At 37.4% G+C, this 22,934-nt stretch overlaps 4 protein-coding genes across 7 annotated transcripts; all 4 read left to right on the forward strand.

Annotated features, from left to right (window-relative positions):
* The first annotated feature begins 219 nt into the window (after positions 1-219).
* On the forward strand, positions 220-5,568 carry LOC113763076 (uncharacterized WD repeat-containing protein C3H5.08c-like). The gene is made up of 8 exons (XM_027306774.1): positions 220-511; positions 1,163-2,443; positions 2,540-2,630; positions 2,773-2,930; positions 3,029-3,080; positions 3,548-3,627; positions 3,731-3,824; positions 3,991-5,568. Exons 2-8 carry the CDS (start codon positions 1,247-1,249, stop codon positions 4,521-4,523), a joined length of 2,205 nt encoding a protein of 734 aa, XP_027162575.1. The 5' UTR covers positions 220-511; positions 1,163-1,246; the 3' UTR covers positions 4,524-5,568.
* A 5,874-nt stretch (positions 5,569-11,442) lies between these two features.
* LOC113761308 (thylakoid lumenal 17.4 kDa protein, chloroplastic) lies at positions 11,443-13,109 on the forward strand. Its single transcript, XM_027304242.1, has 4 exons — positions 11,443-11,602; positions 11,720-11,856; positions 12,195-12,444; positions 12,646-13,109. The coding sequence occupies exons 1-4, from the start codon at positions 11,497-11,499 to the stop codon at positions 12,867-12,869; spliced, it is 717 nt and encodes a 238-aa protein (XP_027160043.1). The 5' UTR covers positions 11,443-11,496; the 3' UTR covers positions 12,870-13,109.
* A 112-nt stretch (positions 13,110-13,221) lies between these two features.
* On the forward strand, positions 13,222-15,431 carry LOC113762284 (glucan endo-1,3-beta-glucosidase). 4 transcript variants are annotated; one of them, XM_027305671.1, is made up of 5 exons: positions 13,222-13,570; positions 13,681-13,836; positions 13,969-14,657; positions 14,751-15,066; positions 15,173-15,431. In XM_027305671.1, exons 1-5 carry the CDS (start codon positions 13,507-13,509, stop codon positions 15,193-15,195), a joined length of 1,248 nt encoding a protein of 415 aa, XP_027161472.1. In that variant the 5' UTR covers positions 13,222-13,506; the 3' UTR covers positions 15,196-15,431. The 4 variants fall into 4 exon arrangements, with proteins under 4 accessions (XP_027161472.1, XP_027161470.1, XP_027161471.1 ...); XM_027305669.1 differs by having other exon boundaries at positions 13,681-13,784; positions 13,881-14,657; XM_027305670.1 differs by having other exon boundaries at positions 13,681-13,784; positions 13,908-14,657.
* Positions 15,432-17,154: 1,723 nt separating this feature from the next.
* On the forward strand, positions 17,155-21,565 carry LOC113761552 (acyl-CoA-binding domain-containing protein 1-like). The gene is made up of 6 exons (XM_027304599.1): positions 17,155-18,115; positions 19,244-19,349; positions 19,434-19,540; positions 19,943-20,034; positions 20,356-20,453; positions 20,996-21,565. Exons 1-6 carry the CDS (start codon positions 17,580-17,582, stop codon positions 21,173-21,175), a joined length of 1,119 nt encoding a protein of 372 aa, XP_027160400.1. The 5' UTR covers positions 17,155-17,579; the 3' UTR covers positions 21,176-21,565.
* The last annotated feature ends 1,369 nt before the right edge of the window (positions 21,566-22,934 follow it).

Below are 22,934 nucleotides of genomic sequence, written 5' to 3' on the forward strand. Positions count from 1 at the left end.
AAATGGGTACAGGGACACGAGCAGTACTTTGCATATCTACGCTCCTATAACCACTTCGACTACAACCACCACAACCACCACCACCACCGCGGCTGCCCTCCTCTTGTCTACATCTCGTTTCTCGAGCCATCCAATATATTCACGAATATCAAGGGATTTTAAATTTTTTTTTTCCGTTTCTGTCTCGTTATATTTTAACATTACTGCCAGTAAGACCAGCATCGCAGTAACAATAATGAATTTTTCACAGTTTCAGCCCCGCCTCTCCCCTTTAATTACTCTGTGTCCCTTTCCCATTTTCCCCTTCTTTTAATTGTCACTCCACCTTGTTGCTTCCCCTCCCTTTGGAGAGAGAGGGAGAGGGAGAGAGAGAAGGGGAATCAAAATACTATAAATACTAGTACTAGATGAATAAATGCATTTTATCGGCTTCGGAAAAACTCTGATTTCATGAACTCATTTTAACGCAGATGCCTTTCTCTTCAATCCCATTTGCATAATCCAAACCCATGTGAGCGAATCTTTTTTCCTCCCTCTTTTTAGTCGCTTAAAATTTGAGTTTTTCTTTTATTCCACCGAGTTGATAAGATTTCATTCATGTACCTGTTGTGTGTTTTTATGGTATATTATAAAATGCAAATATTTAAAAAAAAAAAAAAAAAAAACTGAAGTATGTTTCATGATTGTATGTCTGCATCGCTTAAACTCTTCTCTATTCAGTTTAACGTCCTTGCAGTCGTCATCCTGATGATGGGCTCTCTATCTATTCAGCAAATTTTTATTTTTTACTTTTTGGACTAAGTGTGTCTGGGTTATGTTAACACACTAATATATTTGCTGGAAACTAGGGCTCATATTCCTATGCAAAGTATTTTGCTTTCTGTTGTTTCTGTTTTAGGAAGTTTATCATCAGTTTTCGGGGAAGACCAAGTTCAACGGTTGCGGATTGGGATCCATGTTGGATCTATTGTTTATTAGTATAAAATTTGGGTGCCGTAGGGATTGGTAGTATTATTTTGAAGTAAAAGTTGGTCGCTAAGTAGGACTATTATTTAATCTTCTCTTTTACTGATCTTGGTAGTTGTGTTACTTGTCTGTTGTTTATACCAGTCGTACATGGTGGTATATTTTATTTATGTGTTTGTGTTGGTTTGTTTTGTAGGTTGCTATGTTGGAGGGCAGTTTGCACATTGCCGTAAGGCTTAATAAGTCGGTTTCTTGAGGTGGGGTTTCATGGGTTGAAATCATGAGTAGCTTCACTAGTGACTACGAAGACGATAACGAATATCGATTCTTTGATGCTCAGGAAAGCATTGCATCAGTTTCGGATTCAGGTCTAGGTTGCTCCAGAAGTCACGATTTTGACTCTGCTTTTGAGAATTGGGAGTCCGTTAGCTTTCAGTATGATGTCTGGATGAGAAGTCCCCGAAGTGTTAGGGAGCGCCGAAGGAAATTCCTTAGGTGGATGGGTGTAAATTTAGATAGGCTACCGGGAGATGATTGTATAACACAATATGGTGATATGGATGTCTGTAGAGGGCAAATTGATAGGGTCCTGGAGAAGAGTGGGGCGGTTTTGAGAAACTCAATTTTTGAAGATGAATTTTCTTCAAGCAGATCTAGTGTGTCGAGTTGGTCCACAGATGCTTTGGACTCGCTTAGAGAATTGGGCACGAATGAGAGTTTTATGAGAGGCTGGACTTCGGACGGCAGAAGAGAGGGCAATACCAATGAACTGGCGGAGAATGTTCAGCTGAGTCAAACTCGAGTTGTGGGCTTAAACCATTTACGGACAACTGAAGGGGTTGAGAACACATATCGTGCACAATCTGTGGATCAGCACTTTGTGGCAAGAGAAATGGAGAGTAATGGGAACAATGCTGCGATTATGGACAGGTTCAAGAGTCGGTGGTTGCGCAGAATACGCTCTATGACTTGCATGACGAGTCAGCCTGGACATGCTGAGAACAGGGGAAATAATGGCTCCAACTCCACTGGAGCAGCTAAGGTCCAAAGGGTTAAGGTTCGGAGTACTAGGAAAAAATTGAAGGAGCTTTCTGCTCTGTTCAAGGGGCAAGATATCCAGGCTCATGAGGGATCAATCTTAACCATGAAATTCAGCCTTGACGGACAATATTTAGCAAGTGCAGGAGAAGATAAGATTGTTCGAGTTTGGCAAGTTGTGGAAGATGAGAGAGCTAATGAAACTGATATCCCGGATATAGATCCATCGTGTTTGTACTTCACAATTAGTCATCTCTCTGAACTTGCACCTCTAATGGTTGATAAAGAGAAAATCAGTAAATTGAAGAGTATCAGAAAGACCTCAGACTCTGCTTGTATTATCTTTCCACCAAAGGTTTTTCGAATTCTGGAGGAACCATTGCATGTGTTCCGAGGTCACACAGCGGAGGTCTTGGATCTCTCATGGTCGAAGAATAATGTGAGTTTATCATATGCCAACTACTAAGAAGAATCTCCTATGGGTTAAACTTTTGTGGATAATCCATGATTTTCTCATGAATTTCTGTTCTTGTAGTGTTTGCTTTCATCCTCTGTTGATAAAACTGTTCGCTTATGGAAAGTTGGATGCAATCAGTGCCTGAAAGTCTTTCCACATAGTGATTATGGTATGAAGCTGGCTGGTTTTTCTCCATGTCAATTTCATACATAAATATTGGTTGCTAGAGCGATATATTGGTCAATTTGGATGTGCTGTGATTGTAATCTCTGAAGTACACCTTTGTTATTTTCCATTTTGATGTGATGCAGTGACATGCGCTCAATTTAATCCTGTAAACAATGATTACTTTGTTACTGGTTCGATAGATGGCAAAGTTCGAATTTGGGAAATTAGTGTTCAAAGAGTTGTTGATTGGAGTGATGTAAAAGACATCATTACTGCAGTTTGTTATCGCCCTGATGGGCAGGTCAGTAATCCTGATGTTTTCCCCCTTTTGTTTGGGAGGAAAATGTACTGTGACAGAAATTAATGAATTTTGTCGACATTTCTTTGTTTGCCATGCAGGGAGGGATCATAGGCTCAATGACTGGCACCTGTCGCTTTTTCAATGTAGCAGGTAACTCTTTTTCTGGTTTTTGTCAATAGTTGGCATACTGTGTTCTTTTCTAGGATGGTGTTGGTTTTTGTATGCATGGGGGTGTATAATGTTAACCTCTAGGAAAGGTACTTGGTCGATAGCTGTAACCTTCTCTGCTTCAACTGCTTGTGTGGTTTTAGGCAGTTACTAAAGTTGTTGATTTCCAAAACGTTTGGCTTTAAAATGGAAAAATTTGATGATATTTTCTCTTCCTGGTGCACTGACATGAAACAGATATACCGCAATTAAATATCTATGTTCTGTGCCAGTATGAAATCTTCATAAGTCTAGGTTCAGAAGTTGTATCCATTTTCCCTTTTTAGTGTATTGTTGTTTAGCACTGAGTTAAAAGGCTTTGCAGCAATTAATCTTCAATGTGTAGCATTTGTATGCCCTAGGTTAATTGTCTGGTTAAAAACAACCCGTGGATGCATGTCTTGTATTAGGTGATCGCCTGCAGGTGGAAGCACAGACGTGTTTAGCCACTAAAAAGAAGTCTCCTTGCAAAAGGATAACCAGTTTTCAGGTATCATACATCACTAGCTGGTTTTGATGCTGTTTCTGATTGCATTTTATCTCTCTTGGATATAAAAGTACACTTCTCTTTATTTACTGTTATTTATCTGCAGTTCTTCCCGAAAGACCCGAGCAAAGTAATTGTTACTTGTGCTGACTCTCAAGTCAGAATCCTTAGCGGCAGTAATGTGATCAGGAAATACAGAGGTATTTGCTTGCATTTTTCCTGGTTTGTGTCAGATAATGTTGTTGAAATGATTATGTTCAATTCTTGTGTGAAACCTGACTTTAAAGCTTGTCATTCATTTTTTTTTTAGATGTCACGGTTTGTAGTGTTTACTCTTGCTCTCTCTCTCTCTCTCTTTCTTTTTAGGCTCACGAAGCTCAGGAAACCAGATCTTTGCTTCTTGCACCTCAGATGGGAAACACATTATCTCTGCATCTGAGGACTGTAATGTATATATGTGGAACTCCTTTAATCTAGACGACACATCTCCATCTCAGCCAAAAAATGTAAGAGCTTTTGAGTGCTTCTCAGGTGATGCCTCGGTAGCAATTCCTTGGTTTGGGCTTAAACGAGGGGATTCAGATGATATGCAGCAATTGTCTGGAATTGATCGGAATTCAACTGACGAACTGCCTCTCTCTCCTACTTGTTTCTCTTTGGGTCACGAGTTCTTCTTAGAGTCCATACCCAGGGGATCAGCAACTTGGCCAGAGGAAAAGCTTCCTGCTGCAGGCTCTCAGGTGGTCGCTTCTCTTCTGAGTAAATCTCAATACAAGTTTCTCAAGACTGCTTTCCAGAGTTCATCCAGCTCCCATGCCTGGGGCATGGTAATTGTTACTGCAGGCTGGGATGGTCGAATCAGATCATTTCACAATTATGGATTGCCAATTCCTCTTTGACAAATGTCCACCACTGGCTTGGGGATGGCATTGTTCACAAATGATCTTTTGGCGGGACGCCTCTTTCGGGATCCCCTCATTTTGCGGCTTTGATCTGACGGAATAATGTCGATTTTGGCATCATAAAACTCGCTGACTGCATTCCAGTTATTGCAGGGTAAAAAGGATATTTGACCTGAGAATTGGTGTCCGGTGGGGCCGTTGGGATTTTTCCGGGTACATGATTGACGCTTGGTGAGGTGTTCAATTTGTACACTCTGTTCAATTTGCAGCTGAAACGAATGGGCACAGTTTTGAGGTTTTTACCGCATCTGCCCTGTTGAGAGAGATTGGTTTTAGGATTCTTCGATTTATTATTTGAGAGGAGAGGAGAGGAGTTCATATGGGTTGGGCCATTAAAAAGAAAGATGGGAGTCGTGTGTAAGGAGACGTCAATTTGCATATCCGTCTGATGGAGGATCCAGTGGGTCCTTACACAACCTCTTCCATTTGTTCTCTGGAATGTGCCATGGGCTGGCAGAGCAGGTGGTTAGAAATTGTTGGGGGAAAACTAGTGGGGAGCTTCATCTTTTCATGGGTTCGTTGGCTGGGTCTGAATAATTGAAATAGTTTTTGTCTGCCATTTCATCCCATTTGAGGGGGGGGGTTTGAGGGACTAGGGGAACTTTTAGCCGGGACTTTGAGAGGCGTGGGCCATTTTCACTTGGGTCGTGCTACAGATTTTTGGGAAATGACAGTGGGATAAGGGCTCTCGATTTCTCGACTTTGATTTGCTGCTGCCCAGATATCTGTCGGAGGTCCCTGCTTTGCTCGTGGACTACTACTCTGTTCGCACTAACATGACGACATGAAGTGTGATGTCTAACATATTTGTAATTCAATTATTAGCTTCTCCCCCCTTTTTTTTTTCCTTGTACAGGCCATTTTTCTTCATCAACTTCTGTTTTGGATGTAAACGGTTGGTATCTCACAGTCGCATCCTTCCACATTATTATTATTACCAATAATACAAGAGAAAGGACCATAATAGTTTTTTTCCGGTTCATTGGATCATACTGCTACTACTGTACTCAACAACGGTAGGGTTCGCCTTGATACTGCGGCATTTCACACTGGGGGCTCGTATTGATTTTACATGTCTGCAAGCTGGTGTGCAATGCTACCGTGCGCATGTGACCGTGTACGCACAAGAAAGTGGTGCTTAATTTCAAGGATCTGCTGGTAGAATGGGCCATGGGGTGGGGGGAGCAGTAATTGGATTGGATGATGTTGCGCCAGTATAACCTCTCGACAACATTGGTGAACTTCTCTTTGTCCTCGAGCGCCTGCTTTATCTTCGTGCTGTTCCTGTGCGAAGATCGGTCCATAATTTGCTTGCGCTTGAAGATAAACATGACCGCGGAGGGGTCATGTGTGTAGAAAGTGGTGAAACCATGGAGATCCCTTTCAAAGATACGCAGGCTTTGTATTCTTCTGTGAAGGAAGTTCGCGACAACTTGGAATACGGAACAACTCCAGCGCACACGCTCATCCACACAACCGTGTGACCAAACCAATTTTATAACTAATGAGTTTTGTTATTTCTATTTTCTAGTGAGCTCCAAATGTTAAGGGCCCAATTTCATAACAAAAATTGATACTCTCATTCATTGCCTAGCAATACAATAATAGCCAGGCGGCTTCACCAAATCCGATAGGCTGGTACAACCACCCTAGAGAGAGAGAGAGAGAGAGGGAAAAAAGAAAACAAAAGGGGAGGAAAGACGGCATTGACGGGAAGGTGGCGTCACATGGGCTGAGGTCAAAGGATGGTGGTAGAACAGAGAGAGAGATGTATGTTTTTTGAGTGGTATGAGGTGTGTATTTTAGGAACTTTGCGAATTTTTTGAAGTTACTATAGATAAGGTTGGATAAAAACTATCTATTAAAAACTAGCAAAAGCTCGAGCATCCAAATTGACCCAGGATTCATTAAAAACACTGATTACATTTTGCGCAAACGGATACCTATAGGGAACAGATAATATTGGAAAATTTCAAAAACACAATAAAATTCAAAGACTAGTTCCCATATTAACCGTGCAAAATCACCAACAGCCACAAAATCCGTTATTTTTGTGGACAAAAAGAACTACTTTCTCTGTTTAGCCTGCTTGAGTACCATTGTCAAAAGGTATATGGCAGGATTGAAACAATAGAAACATTTATTCAGAATTTGGATACTTAATTCACCTTCTAAGCTCATCCTCTTAATCAAAACAAGAAACCTATTGATTCTTCACCTAAGAAATCCAGCCTTCCGTTTTCCAAGTCTGCAAGATAGGGAGGTGAGTTACAACACTTGTGCAATGTTGTGGAGGCAAGGATAAAATGCAATCGCATCAATTTCACTTGTTTTCTTCAGTAAAACAAGTGAGGTACCCAAACAGTGAGCAACAAAAAGCGAGGAAGGCTAGAAAAAGTACATCAATACAACCACAAATATTTGAATCTGTACTTCTATACAATGTTACAAAAGAATGTGTTTTTACATGGCGGGGTAAAAATGCCTTATACTCCCTTCAGAGGCTGACAACTTTCAGATTTTGAAATTTTAAATGAAAAAATCACAGATCACATGGGGAAAAATGCAAAAGAAAGCCAAATCCTAACTAGCAAGATCATTTTATGTATCATAGTATCTAGATTCAGATATCCATACAGCTCTAGTTATTATAATGAAGTCCATAAAAGATCGCACCTACTTAGCACCTTGGAAATAATAAGATAGATGGTCCGACAGCAACTTTTGCAAAGAAAATTCTCATTTAGAAAGAAATCCAACCCCATTCAATCCAGCCCATTGAAACCAGGAATGCAGCATCCATGAGCAACTAAGAAGCCAGAGAAATGGTAACAAGTTTTTATGTACGAAGCTGACAAGCAAAAACAATAATGCAAAATTGACTAAAACCAGTTACAATTCGGATACAATCATAAAATCAGCCACCATCTTGATATTAATAACCACCTGTTCCCCTGGTAGGCATTATTGGTAAACTGCAACAGCATGAGCAGTGGCAAAACTGACCAGTTACCATTGTCTGTGCATCTACCATCCAATATTTCCCTACTGAAATACTTAAGGTCCTTCACTCTCAATCTCGAATGTGAGGACCCCTTATCTTAGCTAAAGAATAAAAGTAGATAAAGAATATTTTTAACAAACGAATTATTAGAACCCAACTTGTTATCAGTTATGTGCACAAGTACGATTCTGGACTGCAACCAAAATTCCCTAGAAACTTCAAGCGTCAGCACAAGTCTCTACCTAAAGGAAATTTCCGGACTTACCACCAATTATCTTGAAAAGAACTCATCAATCTCTCTGTAGTCTTTAGCATGGTGGCATTTCAAAGCCATTGACTTTCAATCAGTTATTGTTAGCATTGCTCCAAAAATAAGCACAAATTCTGCAGTTTTTTAACAAGCTAGAGACAGCAATGCATATAAGTTGGGTACTACACTTTCATTTCTAACATTCTCACAAGCTAGTTGTGGCAAAACTTGTCATGACCCTTCAAAATGACCTTTCATTTGCCTCACGTACCAGCCAAGTAATGTGTCCATTCCAAATACGAGATGACAAACTGTTGAGGAAAAAGCCATTCAAAATGTGAAATGTGAATAAGTGTAAACTTAGCTCAAGAAATCTCGTAAAGGCTTTTCATTTTTGAACCAAAAAATGCTGAACATAATGCTATGAAGAGAATCATACTTCTTTTTTTTTATTTTCTTTTTTTCCAAATCAGATAATGTCGCCCTCATATCAATGACATTAAGTAGCAACTAGAGATTTTATTTTAATTTCATTATATATCACTACTTATTAGATTTAAAAAGTGGTATACTTGAACACCTTATTCCTCCATTTACCTCATTTGCTATTGCAATACTACCTCTTCAAAAGAGGGAAAAAAAGGACAAAAACCGGAGATCTATTACCCCAATTAAGATATCTATCAATTTACACTATGTCTTTACTACGCCTCAATTGTTGCTTATCCTACCAATATTTTGTAGGGAACTGAAGAACATCAGAATGCACAACAATGACTTTGTTGCATTTGCAGTTCAAACAACTGCAAGATCCAAGAGATCTTCATTTCATGATCATAAAACTAAGCCTTATCATCTAGCGATGCAGGTTCAATTCCTACTACTTTGCTATTGCTTCTAATACTTTACATACCCTAAATATATATCAGCATTCCATACACCACGACACTAGATTACGACTCAGCATCATTGTAATATACCACTTCAAAGATAATCTCATATGCAAACCCTATTTCTTATTTCCATTTTCTCTTTGAGAAAGAAAAATAACAATCAATGAAACCAAAGAACATCCAAATAAGGCAATTGGGATCAAGTCGACAAAAGAAACCCACGATAAAAGAGTTTTCTTCAAATTTCAAACAGATTGCAAAAGATTAAGTTTTCTTTCTCCTGAATCAATGAACTACAATGCCCATCGAAAGCTAGCATTAACAAAATATTTATAGGCCCTAATTAATAGGAAAGAAAAGAAATTGAAGAGTTCATAATATCCAACCTCTAAAGGATAAAAATAAATTCTTTTTTTTTTTTGGGTCTTCCCCGAGACCAAAGATTTGTACTTTATTTCTTCCTCCAATTCATAAAATAACATCACGACAGGAACATATTACAAAGTCAAAATCTTTTACCCATCAGTCTTGAATTGATAGATCAATTACAAAATTGATCAGACAGGGAGGGTATCGACGGAGGGAGGCTGGTTACTAGTATGATTGACGGTGGACGACGAGACGGACGAGTCGGCGCCGAAGGACCGGAGATTGGTGAACATGAGAGGGCGGTCCTTAGCCTCTTCTTCGTCCTCGTCGTCGGACTCAGAGGTATTGAGGTTAACGCAGGAGCATCGTTCAAGCGACGCGAAGAATGCGGAAGCCACGCTCATCCCGAACCACCTGGCCAGGCCGTCCAGCTTCTCGTAGGGCGAATTCTCCATAATAATCGAGAGATAGAGAGAGATGGATGAAAGATAGATCGATCGACAAAGAATTCAAGCCCTAGTACTGGAGAATAGGAAAGAGGGGGAGCTGGAGCTGCTCGTTGAATCTGGGAGAGAAAAGAACGAGGAGGAATAGCTAATCGAGAAAGTGAGGATTCCAGGAGGAGATATTGGTCATTAACACGAAGGCGGTGCTGGAGGTCCACACACGATAAAGTTTTTTTTTTTCCTTGAAGGAAAACACACTATAAAGTCTGAGTGCAATTAGTGGTAGGATTAGTTAATAAGTTAATTACAACATTTTTCTAAGGTAAGCAAAATTAAAATTATTAAATAGGGAAAGCATTTAGGACAGGGGTTACAATTGGGATGCAGTACACCAAAAATAAGGCAATCAATTATTAATTTCGTTAAATTATTTCGTACTACTTGAATTGTATCACTATTTGATAAAAAGAAAATTAACATCGGACCTACTTTTTTTTATCGTTTATCATATTTTTCCAACAATTTGATAGTATATATTGTCTACCCTATTTATCCAAACGACGTTGGTCATAGACCGGTAAGGGTAACCAAACCATTTATAATTTTGGCTAATTCTAATTGTATGTGACGGTTTGAATGAAATTTCATTTCATACCCTAACCTTGTTTGGTTACTCGATGATCACTTAACCTATTGAACGAGGTTTGTGTATAATCCTCTTATACATAGGAAAAATAATAATTAGATTTAAAAGGAAAAAAGCAACATAGTATATCTAAATTAAATAAAAGTATTCAATCCTATAATTTTAAAAGTCTCCCAACAAATTACTACATGACTAAAAGGGATAATTGTAGAAACCTCCCCTGAGGTTTCTGACACTTGCACTGACCTCCCCTGAACTTACTAATCCTTTGCAATTTAGTTTGTTTCATGTCCAATGAATGACAAAATACTACAAATCAATTAACAATTAATAAACTTTAAAGGGTGTAATTTATAGGCAAATACGCATTACCTATTTAAAGTACCGGCTCTTTATGGGTATTTTACTTTCAAACATTTAATTTATGATAAATACATCAATGTTTGTAAGTAAAATTCAAAAAGTGTTACGGGAATATTCTTACAAAAAGGAAATCGGTAGGTTATCTATTTAATATAAATTAAATATTAAAAAAAAAAAGAAATGGCCCATAAAGTATTAATTCTTTATGGCTTTCATCCATTAGATGAGTAAAGTATTGACTCTTTATGGGCATTTATTTTTTAAAAAAATATTTAATTATCCCTAAATTAAATGATTTCTTTTTTTTAATTTACTGAGGGGAGGTTTCTGCAATTATCTCTAAATTAAATGATTCAGAATAAAATGTCCATAAAATTTTTTCATTTTTTTAAGCAATGGATAAGTAAAATTTAGGGAGTGGAGAGGAGAAAGGGGATAATTGAACATCAACTGGTATGACTTAGAGACCATTTGGTAAAATTTCTGATTGAAGTGTGAATTGCGATAGAGTGTTTGGATACCAAAATTATCCCAAATAATATTTCGCTTGCATCACAAACACATTTCCCAACCTAGCTTTTTATATTCCCAACTACTTTTTATCTCACATACATCACATCACAAAAAGTATTACAGTAATTATTCCAAATAATATTTCAAATAATACACTATCTTAAACAAACCTGTGTTGGAATATTCTAAACCATGCATGGCCCAAATTATGAAGCAAAGCACATCAAACACCTCCTCCTTGAGCTGCCTTGACCCACCTGCTTCTACTCCACCGGAGCCGTTTTTATCCGAAGCAGATTACGGGGTCGATTAATGTGCATGCCACGTCACAAGGAAAATATGTGTACGTCTGAAATGGTCAATCCACTCAGTCTGGATGGATAAGTCGTTGACAAACTGAAGAAGAAACACCAGTGATTCACAAAAATGGCAACCCTTTCAAACTCAACTCCTTTGTCGCAGAAAGTCTTCTCTGCCACTGGAAGAAATTCCCTCTCAACAAGACACCATCGTTCTTCTCTTAGATTTTCTGGTACAAGAAGTCAAGAACCTCTACTAATCTTTTCTTTATTTTTTTTCTCTCCCTTTTAATCTGACAACTACTTGAACTGCCAGAAATTAATGTTTGATCTTAATGTAATCTGGGCAGCTTCAAGAAGAGACGACGATCCCGAACAAGTACAACCTAATGAAAATGTATCCCAATTCAAGGAGCTAAGAAGCGTAGCTTGTGGCGTCCTTGCTGTCTGGGCAGTGACTGCTGCCTCACCCGTCATCGGGGCAAATGTAGGTTAATTTCCGCCGACCAATCTCATCTTCCTTTCCCTTTTCGGTCTGCACAATTTCAGGTCCATTTGGAGATTAATTTGAGCCCAAAATCTTGCGTCATCGATCTTTGGGTGTTGCCATATCAATATATTTAGCATTCTTTTGTTAGTCTCAAGACAGAATCTCGTATAACTAACAATTGATCTTGTGGTTAGCCTGTTCTTGTGCACCACACGCGTATCAAACTTGAAGATGATAGAATACTTTTTGACTGCTGTTGATATAAAGAGGCACAGCCTGAGCGATATGATTAAGTATATAGCAGGAGTAGTGAATAGTGATATACTCGTATGCAGATAAGGTTGCCGCCGCTGTCAACAGAGCCCAACAGGTGTGAGCGTGCATTTGTTGGCAACACCATTGGTCAAGCAAATGGTGTGTATGACAAGCCACTCGATCTCCGCTTTTGTGATTACGCAAATGACAAGTCCAACCTCAAGGGCAAATCTCTCGCTGCGGCGCTCCTGTCCGAAGCTAAATTTGATGGGGCTGACATGACTGAAGTCGTCATGACCAAGGCTTATGCCGTTGGAGCAAGCTTTAAGGGTACTTCCACCGTTTCTTTTCTCTTTTTCCTTTTTTCAATTTCAGCCTCAAAATTAGTACTAGTGTTACTTAAAAACCTGATCAACTTTGGGAATCGATTGTAAAGGCGAGAATCCATCGTATTTGGCTTGGTTAAAGTGAGGAAAGCGTCATTCTTTTTGAGCTTGAGATCAGACTAATTCTTCTAAGGTGTATCTGCAGGTACAGACTTCTCCAATGCAGTTCTGGACCGAGTCAACTTTGGGAAAGCCAACCTCCAGGGAGCTTTATTCAAGAATACTGTACTATCTGGATCCACCTTTGACGGAGCTCAACTTCAAGATGCAGTTTTCGATGATACTATCATAGGATACATCGACCTTCAGAAGCTTTGCACAAATAAAACTATCAGCGAGGATGGGAGAGCTACTTTGGGGTGCCGATGACTCCGGCCTTGTTTTCCATCGCTTTCGCTTCTGATCCAATTTTCTCTCTAAGACTAATGGTGTAAACTGCAATTTTTGTATTTATGAGAATTTATAATGTAATGCACCTCAAATTGCAGATTTACTGTGTCCTCGTTTTCGTACAGATTTGTTATAGCCCATGTAGGCAAAACATCTCAGTTTTCATAAGCTTTGTTTGTTGTCAGTTTCTAATGTCAGTTATGCTGCAAATGTTGCCAGGAGATAGATGGTTTTGGGGGAAGACAAGCTTAGTACTATTAAGCTTCAAATGTCAATTAAGCTGCAAGTTTTTCTAAAAATTTTCAAAAAATTATATGTATAGAACAAAAAAGACAAAACAAATGACCACGAAGAAAATCGAATTCTGCTTTAGTAGGCTACAGATCCAAGGAAGGATGTAGATTCGCAGTTCTTTCTGAAAGTAAAAGTTGGTCCATCAAATATTCTTTTTCTCCAAACACACTCCAGCATTTATGCTCCATGAAGCACACAGCCAGAAAGCAAAGAATCCCAATCTCCAGAAGTAATCTTCCATTCAATTATGCCTAATCTGCGTCTCCCACAAATCACACCATAAATCATCACCTACGTACTATTCAGAGTGACGGAGAAGAACATGGGCACCACTCTCGTTCATGTCATTAGCGCACTTTTGCTTGTTGCCTCAGTAAATATTCAAGGTATGCCTTAAATTTATCTGCAATCCGCAGGATTCGGGGTTTATATAGTTGATAAAGAGACTGTTTCCTAAATAGAGAACTAAACATATTGTTTTTATTGTTGCAATTAGGAATTGAAGGAACTATTGGTGTTAACTATGGCACGGTGGCCGACAACCTACCTCCGCCAGCTGAAGTTGCACATTTTCTCCTCGAAAACACCATTATCAATCGTGTGAGGCTTTTTGATGCCAACCCTGAAATTTTAGAAGCATTTGCTCACACTGGTATTGCCATTACATTAACTGTCCCCAATAATGAAATTCCACAGCTTACAAATCTCAGTTTTGCACAACAGTGGGTCACAGCCAACATTACACCTCATTTTCCTGCCACCAACATAGTCCGGATTCTTGTAGGGAATGAAGTAGTTTCCAGTGCTAGCAAATTGTTGATAACCAGTCTTGTCCCTGCAATGCAGACGCTCCACACTGCCCTTGTTGCTGAGTCTTTAGACCATCGTATTAAAGTTTCAACTCCACATTCCCTAGGTATTCTTTCGAGCTCAAGCCCACCGTCCAGTGGGAAATTTCGGCAAGGTTATGATACTCATGTGCTCAAGCCATTGCTAAGCTTCCTGAGAGCCACGGATTCACCTTTTCTAGTGAACCCATATCCATTCTTTGGCTGCTCTGCGGACACTCTAGATTATGCACTATTTAGGCCCAATTCAGGCGCTTTTGATGACGACACAAAGTTTACCTACACAAACATGCTAGATGGCCAATTAGATGCAGTTTTCTCAGCACTAAAGCTCCTGGACTTTTCTGATCTCGAGATTGTCATAGCTGAAACAGGCTGGCCCTCAAAAGGAGATGCAGGGCAAGTTGGCGTTGATGCCGATACGGCAGCTGAATACAACAGAAAGCTCATGCAGCATGTAACATCTGGGGTTGGGACACCCCTCATGCCGAACAGAACATTTGAGACGTACATTTTTGCTCTTTTTAATGAGGATTTAAAGCCAGGGCCAACTTGCGAGAGAAATTTTGGTCTCTTCCAGCCAGATATGACTCCAGTATATGACATTGGAATTCTCCGGCCAACGGTAGCTGCAGCTGCTGATAATCACCATAGTGCTAGATATTTGTTCGTAGTTGTATTCATTTGCTTGATTGGTTTGTAAACTTGGCTCTGGCAGGCTAAAGCGAATTTCCCTTCCTACCCAACCCCACAAGCTGCACCAGTCAATCCCAGTCCAATCCCGGCTTCAGGGGCAAAACGATGGTGTCTGCCGGAGACAGGAGCTAAAGAAGATGCATTGCAGAAGAATCTTGATTATATATGTGGATTGGGAATGGACTGCAAACCAATCCAAGAGGGCGGAGCATGCTATCTTCCCAACACTGTTCGAGGTCATGCAGCCTATGCCATGAATGCATATTATCAAGCTACGGGAAGGAATGATTACGCCTGTGACTTCGGAGGAACTGGAGCCATCACCAAATCAGATCCAAGTATGTTGATTTTGCAACCATAGATCAAGTTTCAACACTCATTTTGTTCTTAGTGATGCATAATCATAGTTTTAACTTGTGTAATCTATTTATATTCAAATTTCAGGTTATGGGAACTGCAAATACTGAAAAGAAGAAACTGGGATTCACGGATGCTTGGCTGCTAAATTCTGTTGTTCAGAGCTGTGAAGCAAGAAATGTCATATGAGCACTGTAATGTGAGGATAACGAGTAATAGTGGAAGAATAGTATAGACTTTACAGGGTGCAAAAATTTAAGAGGAATTCTCTGCTAAGCAAGAAAAAATTTTATGTACCAAAGTTTTGAGTTATTTGTAGGGTATGCAGTCCTAACGATTTGTTGTATCCACTATCCACAAGCTTTTCCACTCCAACAAGTCTCCAAACCTGAATAAGTTCAGCATACAAAGAGATCATCTAATCCAGAAATAGTAGGTGTTTATTTATGCAAGTTGTCTTTCTTACTCCCCGGCCCGCCCTCCAAAAAAAACATAGAGAGAATCCAATCCAGAAATGGAAAACCCTGCAAACAGTAGCCGAACGTATCAAACCAATCAACAGGACCAAACGTAGTTTCAGAATTGAGAGGTAAATGGAAATTTCTAGGGCAACATGGAGACGTTTATCATCATATCATTATTATTATTTTGCTCCTTTTCTATTAAAATGGAATCATCCAAAATGAGTAAGATATGGTTTACCTCATGCGCAAAGTTCTATTCTGTATATAAAGTCAATATTGTCATTTTTAGGCTTAAATACATTTTGCCCCCTTGTAATTAGGTGTTAGTAGCACATCGCCCCCTATGTTCATGAAACCTACAAATTACCCGCTAATGCTAATAATAGTCTAATGTATTTGGATAGCAAAAGTATAATTATGCCCTCATTGTTAGAATATTGTCCAATGACCATTTGTCTTTTTCTATTTCTTCATGTAGTTTTCCTTATTATTGTTTGAATTTCTTTCCTACTATAAAATACAAATTTTCATAATAATGTACTAAAGACTGTCTTATGAAAAAAAAAAATAATTAGCACAAGAATTTTAAAAAAGTATATATTTATTCTAAGTAACTCCTATTTTATTAACAAATTATCATTATGCATTATTTGTTAAATATAAATATTTTACTCTTTTTCTTCATCTACTTTTCTTCTTGATGCTTATTAACAGTTTATTTGACACACAATCATATACAGATATATTTTTGTTGAATATTTAATTATCACAAATTATTATAAGAAACTAAAACTATTTAACAATAGTACTTTATGTAATTTCTATTTTTATTAAAAATTAGTGCATCATAAACATCTTATTAATAATTAATGCATACTAGTGCACCATCAAAATTGCATCAATAATTGATACACAACAAGAATTTGTTAAAGAACAATAGAAACTACTTTAGGTTTTTTTAATTATGTATGCACTCTTGTTTCGTATAATAATTTGTGATAGTTAAACATTCTACATAACTAAATAACCCAACAAAAGAAATTGTTAATGAGAAAATATAATATGTTAAACCATAAAAATAAATTCTTTGATACATTACTATTAAAATTTGTAAATCCTAGCCGATGGAGTAAAAAGGAATCCATTATACATTTGTCTGGACAGTAGATTATTTGGCCAAATATATTTGCTGATATCACCATTACAATTTTTAATACAATTTTTTATCTTTTCAATTACTTTTTTATCTCACATACATCACATCATAAAAAGTTCTATAATAATTATTTTAAATAATATTTCAAATAATACCCTATCTAAACAAATAGAAGATGGCGAAGAAGGAGAAAAGAAAAGCGACCATCATCTAACAATGTCTAACAAAGAGGGCATAATTGTTTTTTGCTAGAAACATACGCTTGCCTAGTGGTCGTCGATAGGAGGCAATTTGCTATTTGATCCTTAAAGGGGGGCAATACCTGATTTAGCCTATTATTTTTGTTTTTGTAAATTTTTCATTGAAAACAAAAACTATTTATATATCATGTCCATTCTGCCTCGAGGCGGTGAATTGGTGATTGGTAAAGCAAAAGTAAATAAATATAAGGTGAAAAATCCCCAGGGTTTTCAAATTTGGGAATTTAGAAGCGGATGAGCCAAATTTCTGCCTCCCAATTTTAAACTCGCACTGAAGAACTTGCGCTATTATTTGTTGATTTGACACTGTTTGACTGTAGTAGAAAGAGTAATTTACTCGAAGAACGATGATACATCTCCGTCGAACGAACATCTACGTCTACGACAGCGACTGTCAAGGTTGAGGCAGTGGCGGCAACTTTCGTCTTGCTTTTGTTTCGATCTCTACATACTGCCCAGTCCCACGGGTTTACTACTGATATCTTAAATATATATAGGATAAGCAGCGAATAAAATTCTTCGTCTACAGTTTCGTTTTTCTGCTAGGGTTTCGATAAAAGTTTTTCCAGTATCTAAAATTGTCCCCCCTTTCCTTGAGATCATTCGGTTACGCAATGGCTGAATGGCAACAATTTATTCAATCTGTTTTCTTTGGCGTAATCTTCTCCTTTCTGCTTGCGAAGCTCTTCGCTGTAATTTTCGCTTTCCGAGAAGAAAATCTCCGGGTCGTCCGTGGCGATCCGACCGAAGAATCCCAATCGAAACCCTCAGCCGCCGCGATCGAACGGGAAATTTCAGAATCAGATTCTAGGGTTTTCGAAGAGAACAAGCCGTTGATTGCCGATACAGAAAAGGACATTGCTGCCGCTGTCGCCAAGGAGAGCGGGTCAGTTACTACTCCTGGTGGGGACGATACTTATACTAGTGGTAGTGATAGTGATAGTGATTGGGAGGGCGTTGAGAGTACCGAATTGGATGAGGCTTTTAGTGCGGCAACCGCGTTTGTGGCCGCAACCGCTGCGGATAGGTCATCACAGAAAGTCTCGAATGATGTGCAGCTGCAGCTCTACGGCCTGTATAAGATTGCCACTGAGGGACCCTGCAGCACCCCTCAGCCGTCGCCCCTCAAGATGACTGCCCGTGCCAAGTGGTAATGCTCCTTTTCAGCTTCTCTCTCTCTCTCTCTCTCTCTCACACACACACACACACTAGGAACACTTTTGCAATGCATTTGTGGATGAGCAAACTGTTACTGTACTCTTTCTACGATCTTATTGTGGTTGATTCGGTGTGATTTTTGTACTATTCAAGTGGCTGGTTGGTTCAATTCTTGTGCAGATAGTTTTATAATTGAAGCTTTGCTGGAATGTTGTGGCCAATCAAGAATTGGTTTTTAATTTCTCTACCAGATAAATTACCCTCACATTGTGGCTTTTATGGCCATTGCAAGGCTAGTTATATATATATATATATCTTCTTTCTAATCCTTCCATTGGTCAATGAATGAGAATTGCCTAGCCCCGTTATTCAAAGCATATCGTCTAGAAATCATATTATCCTCCACTTGTAATAAATCTAAATGAAGTATTCTCTAATAAGAAATTTCTCATGCAAGTAAAATTTCATCAATTGTCTGTTTGGATTGTGAGGTTGTCAGTTTCGAACTTCATTCCTCTGTATATCATGCTAGTCATCCATTTTTACCTTTGCTTGCAAGTCACTCTGAAGCAAATACATGGTTTCCCTCGTAACTTGGTTTGATGTTTATGAGAATAGCCTTGTTTTGTTTGTAACTTGGGTTAATGTGTTTGAGAATACCTTGTCGGGGTGGTTGATCAAATTGTTTTCACCACCTTCAAAATTTGGGAGTGTTGTCATATGTGCACGGGGAATCTGGACTCATCTTTTTATATATGAGATAAGAATGAGAGGCAAGACTGGTTACTGAGTGATCTTTAGAATGTGAAAGATAATAGAGAGTGCTATTAGCTTTGATTATACTACTAGTGACCAGTGTGTGATTGTATTTGGTTTTCCTGTTGAAAACGCTCTCCTTGGTCTTTGTTGTTCTTTGTGCTTTTTGGTCTAAATTTCAGATGGATGCATTTGTCTAGGAAAGTACTCATTAAGACACTTTTTGGGTTTTTTTTTTAACATATGATGATTATAAGCTTGTGAGATAGATGATTGTTTATTATGTGATGTCTATCAGTTATTCTTCTGTTTGGGATGAATATCTCAATTCTGATAAGTGAGAAAAAAATCTCATGTTCGCTAGGCAAGCATGGCAGAAATTGGGTGCTATGCCCCCTGAAGAAGCAATGCAGAAGTACATTGAGATTGTTACTGAATTGTATCCTTCTTGGATTACCAATACAGCTACTGTAAGTGTTTAAACTGTCTAAATTACTGGGCATTTTTTTTTTTTGGGGGTGCTAGTCCTTATTGTTACACATGGTTAATGACAGAAGAAGGAAGGTAAAGAGTCTAGTGGTGCATCAAGTGCAGGATCCAGAGGACCGATGGGACCTGTTTTCAGTACTTTTACTTATGAGGATGAACCTGGAAATGACCTGTAAGATTTCTACATATGTTAGATTGAAGGTCTAATTTGAAGACTTGAACTTGATTTTCTTTATTTGATTGAATACAAATCTTTAGGCTTTGTTGAAATGGTGAAGGGCTTTCACAATTTACCTTTTAGAGGTTACTGATATAGTTTCAAGATGCAACATGATATTTAGTTTACAACATGATTGTCATTTAATTTGATTGCTTCGTGTTTGAGGTTCCAATTGTTATTATTTGTGGCACTTCCCTTCACCCCCCTTCTGCGATGCTTTCATCAAACGGCATCGGCATTTAAGCAGTTTCTAATTGTTCTTGTTGCACTTCGTGTAGTGCATATGATTCAAGGATAATTGTTCTTTGAACAAACTTTGAATTGTAGTCTGAAGGATTGCTACATTCTTTGCAGAAAATTGGATGCAATACACGCTTTTGCGAGAGAAGGAGATGCAGGGAATTTACTTCAGTGCATTGAAAATGGTTTTCCAGTAAATGCAAAGGGTTGGTTTTTTTCTTCTGTCTTGAAGATTAGAATTTTTTTTGTGATGTTATGAACTTGTAATTTGGGTAATAAAAGTTTTTTAAACTAGTTTTCAAGAACCCTTTACTGCTGGACTATATACTTCTGGATTTTACCTGGAAGAATGAGCAATGAATGGGGAAAATATGTTTTCATTTGCCAATATTGCACCAGTTACTTGATGGTCCTTGAAATGAATGGCAAACATTGAAATCTGATGCATTTCACAAAATGAAATAAGAATCCTAGTGTGTTTTCATGTTTCACTGTGATATCATGTAGTTTCATTAAAATAATTGCAGATAGTGAGGGTAGGGCGCCGTTACACTGGGCCGTGGATCGTGGTCATCTGAATGTCACAGAATTGCTTCTAAGCAAAGGTGCTGATATAAATGCAAAGGTGAAAGACTACCTTGATATACTTTGAACTTCTGTTATGTATTTTCTTCATGTTTTGACCTTTCATGTAATAACCATACCAAATTGTTTTGGGGGATTAAGTGAAATCCTTTAGCTCTTTTTTTAACCAATGGAGCCTGGCTATGACTTTAATATCTGGTTATACCTTGTGTTTAGATGATAAAGACCTTTGCTTTCGCTTCTTTATTAGGAATTAGAAGTTATTCGATTTTCAATCGCTCCCCTCTTTTTTGTTCTTTTTATTTATTTTTATTTTTGTTCTTTTCTGCGTGGGGGAGAGGCGTAAGGTGCTGGCCTTTTCATTCTGTTCCTGATGCTTGGCCAAAAAAAATGTAAGAAGAGGCCAACATTGAGATGATTTGGCATGCACTTTTATTTTTTTCCCCCATTTCCGATGATCCTCATCTTAGGACTATTTGCGAAGGTGGCAGCTGATTTGAAAACAGCTATTTTCACCTTTAACCCTTTTATAATTACTGATGTTTCATTGCTTGCTCAAGTTTTTGTCCCTTTCTACTGCAGGACAATGATGGTCAAACAGCATTACATTATGCTGCTGTATGTGAAAGGGCAACTCTTGCAGAATTCCTAGTGAAACATAAAGCTGATATAGAAATAAAGGACAATGATGGCAATTCTCCTGCCGATCTTTGTGAATTGAACTGGCCTTGGATGCAGCAATCAGCTAATGTGACTGACTGAGGATTTTTCGGTGTTATATTCCACTGATTGAAATTTTAACATTGTACATGCTATACATAATTATTAGGTTTACCTCTTAAAAGGTCATCTTTAACATATGCTATGTCCATTTGGAAGTTGCATTCTTTTTTATTTCTCATTGGCTTTAGTTTGCATTATTTGATTTGATTTTAGCATTTTGGCTTGAATTTTATTAACTATAGATGTTCCATTTTGTTTTGAACTCTAGGTTTTATGCTCTATCCAAAAACTGAGTTAACAGCAGCCATAAATCTTACTGGGATTGAACTTGAACTTACTTTCCCCATTCCTATGGCTGATAAAGATGTTAGATATTCTACCCTTGCAAGGAAAAAAGAAATACTGAAATAATATTGAGGGTTAAAAGTATGGAATCCACTTAAACTTTACTCTTTAGTTGTACTTTATCCTCTTAACTCAATAAATAGGCATTTTGTCCTTTTTTTTATTTTAGATCAAAAGAACTCCTCTCATATTAATTATTTTTTTATTTCTTTTTCCTCCTTTTTTTTGCTCTTTTTCTACTTGTCCCTTGTCTTTAAAATTTTCTCACTTCTCTCATATAATTGACTACTTTCTTCTCTTTGCCATTATATATATATTAATTGCAATCTTTAAACTTATTCTCTATTTATTTCTATCTTTTGTTATTGGAAGTATTAATGATGATAAAGTCTATGCTATGACAAAATATATGTTATCTACGCATATAACTATTTCACATATTACTTTAATAAATATGTTTAGAGCTTAGAATAAAATAAATTTTAATGTCAATAGTAACAAATTTAGATTGTAATAATATAATGGTTAATTAACTTTACATAAAAAAAAGCAAATAAAATTATTAGTTACCTTTTTTGGGAAATACTTTTAAATATTAAGTAATTTAAAGTTTTTGTTTGCTAGTATCTTTTTAAATAGTGTAATGGTTATAATTTTTTTACGCCATCCAATTTGTCTTAAATTTTTTAATAGTATAAATAAATAAAACAAGAATGAAATTAGGGATAATTTCAGAAACCTCCCCTGAGGTTTCTAACAGTCTCACTCACCTCCCCTGAATTTTGTAAAATATCAGATACCTCTCCTGAAATTATAGTTGGAGTAACAAGATTAGCCCATGTCAGAAAAATGAGCATTAAAAAAATATTTTGAGGAGTGAGATGATATTTGTGTTCCACATATGCCTTTTTTGCTTATCTACAACTTGAGCTAAAGCAAAAGCAAAAAAAAAAAGTACTCAGTTGAACCAAATAGAGACAAATGCAGATGGCTTCTTCAAGTAGTGTTACAATGCTATTTATATTTTTTTGTTTTAGCTATAAGACATTTATTTAGCTAATATGATCATTCAATTAATTGAAACATACTTCTGGTGATATAAAAAAAATGTATAGTTTTATAATTTGAGTGATTAAAAGTATGAATTTTTATTATTTAAGTCATAAAAAAATATTATTTGAGTGATTAAAAGTATAAATTTTTATTATTTAAGTCATAAAAAAATATTATTTGAGTGATTAAAAGTATAAATTTTTACTAGTTAAGTCACAAAAAAAATTTCACTATTCGGTTAATTGAGTGAATGGCAATTGCAGTTAAATAAATAGTGTAACGATCAAATAACCAAATTCTCAATAGTTTAATAACTCTTTTTGCGATTTTCTCTGTGGAAAATGAAATGAAGTAGCAAGATACTTCATTTCATTTAGTGCTAGATAATTTAGTTGAGATT

Source organism: Coffea eugenioides, chromosome 2, assembly GCF_003713205.1.
Source record: "Coffea eugenioides isolate CCC68of chromosome 2, Ceug_1.0, whole genome shotgun sequence".
Lineage (NCBI taxonomy): Eukaryota > Viridiplantae > Streptophyta > Magnoliopsida > Gentianales > Rubiaceae > Coffea > Coffea eugenioides.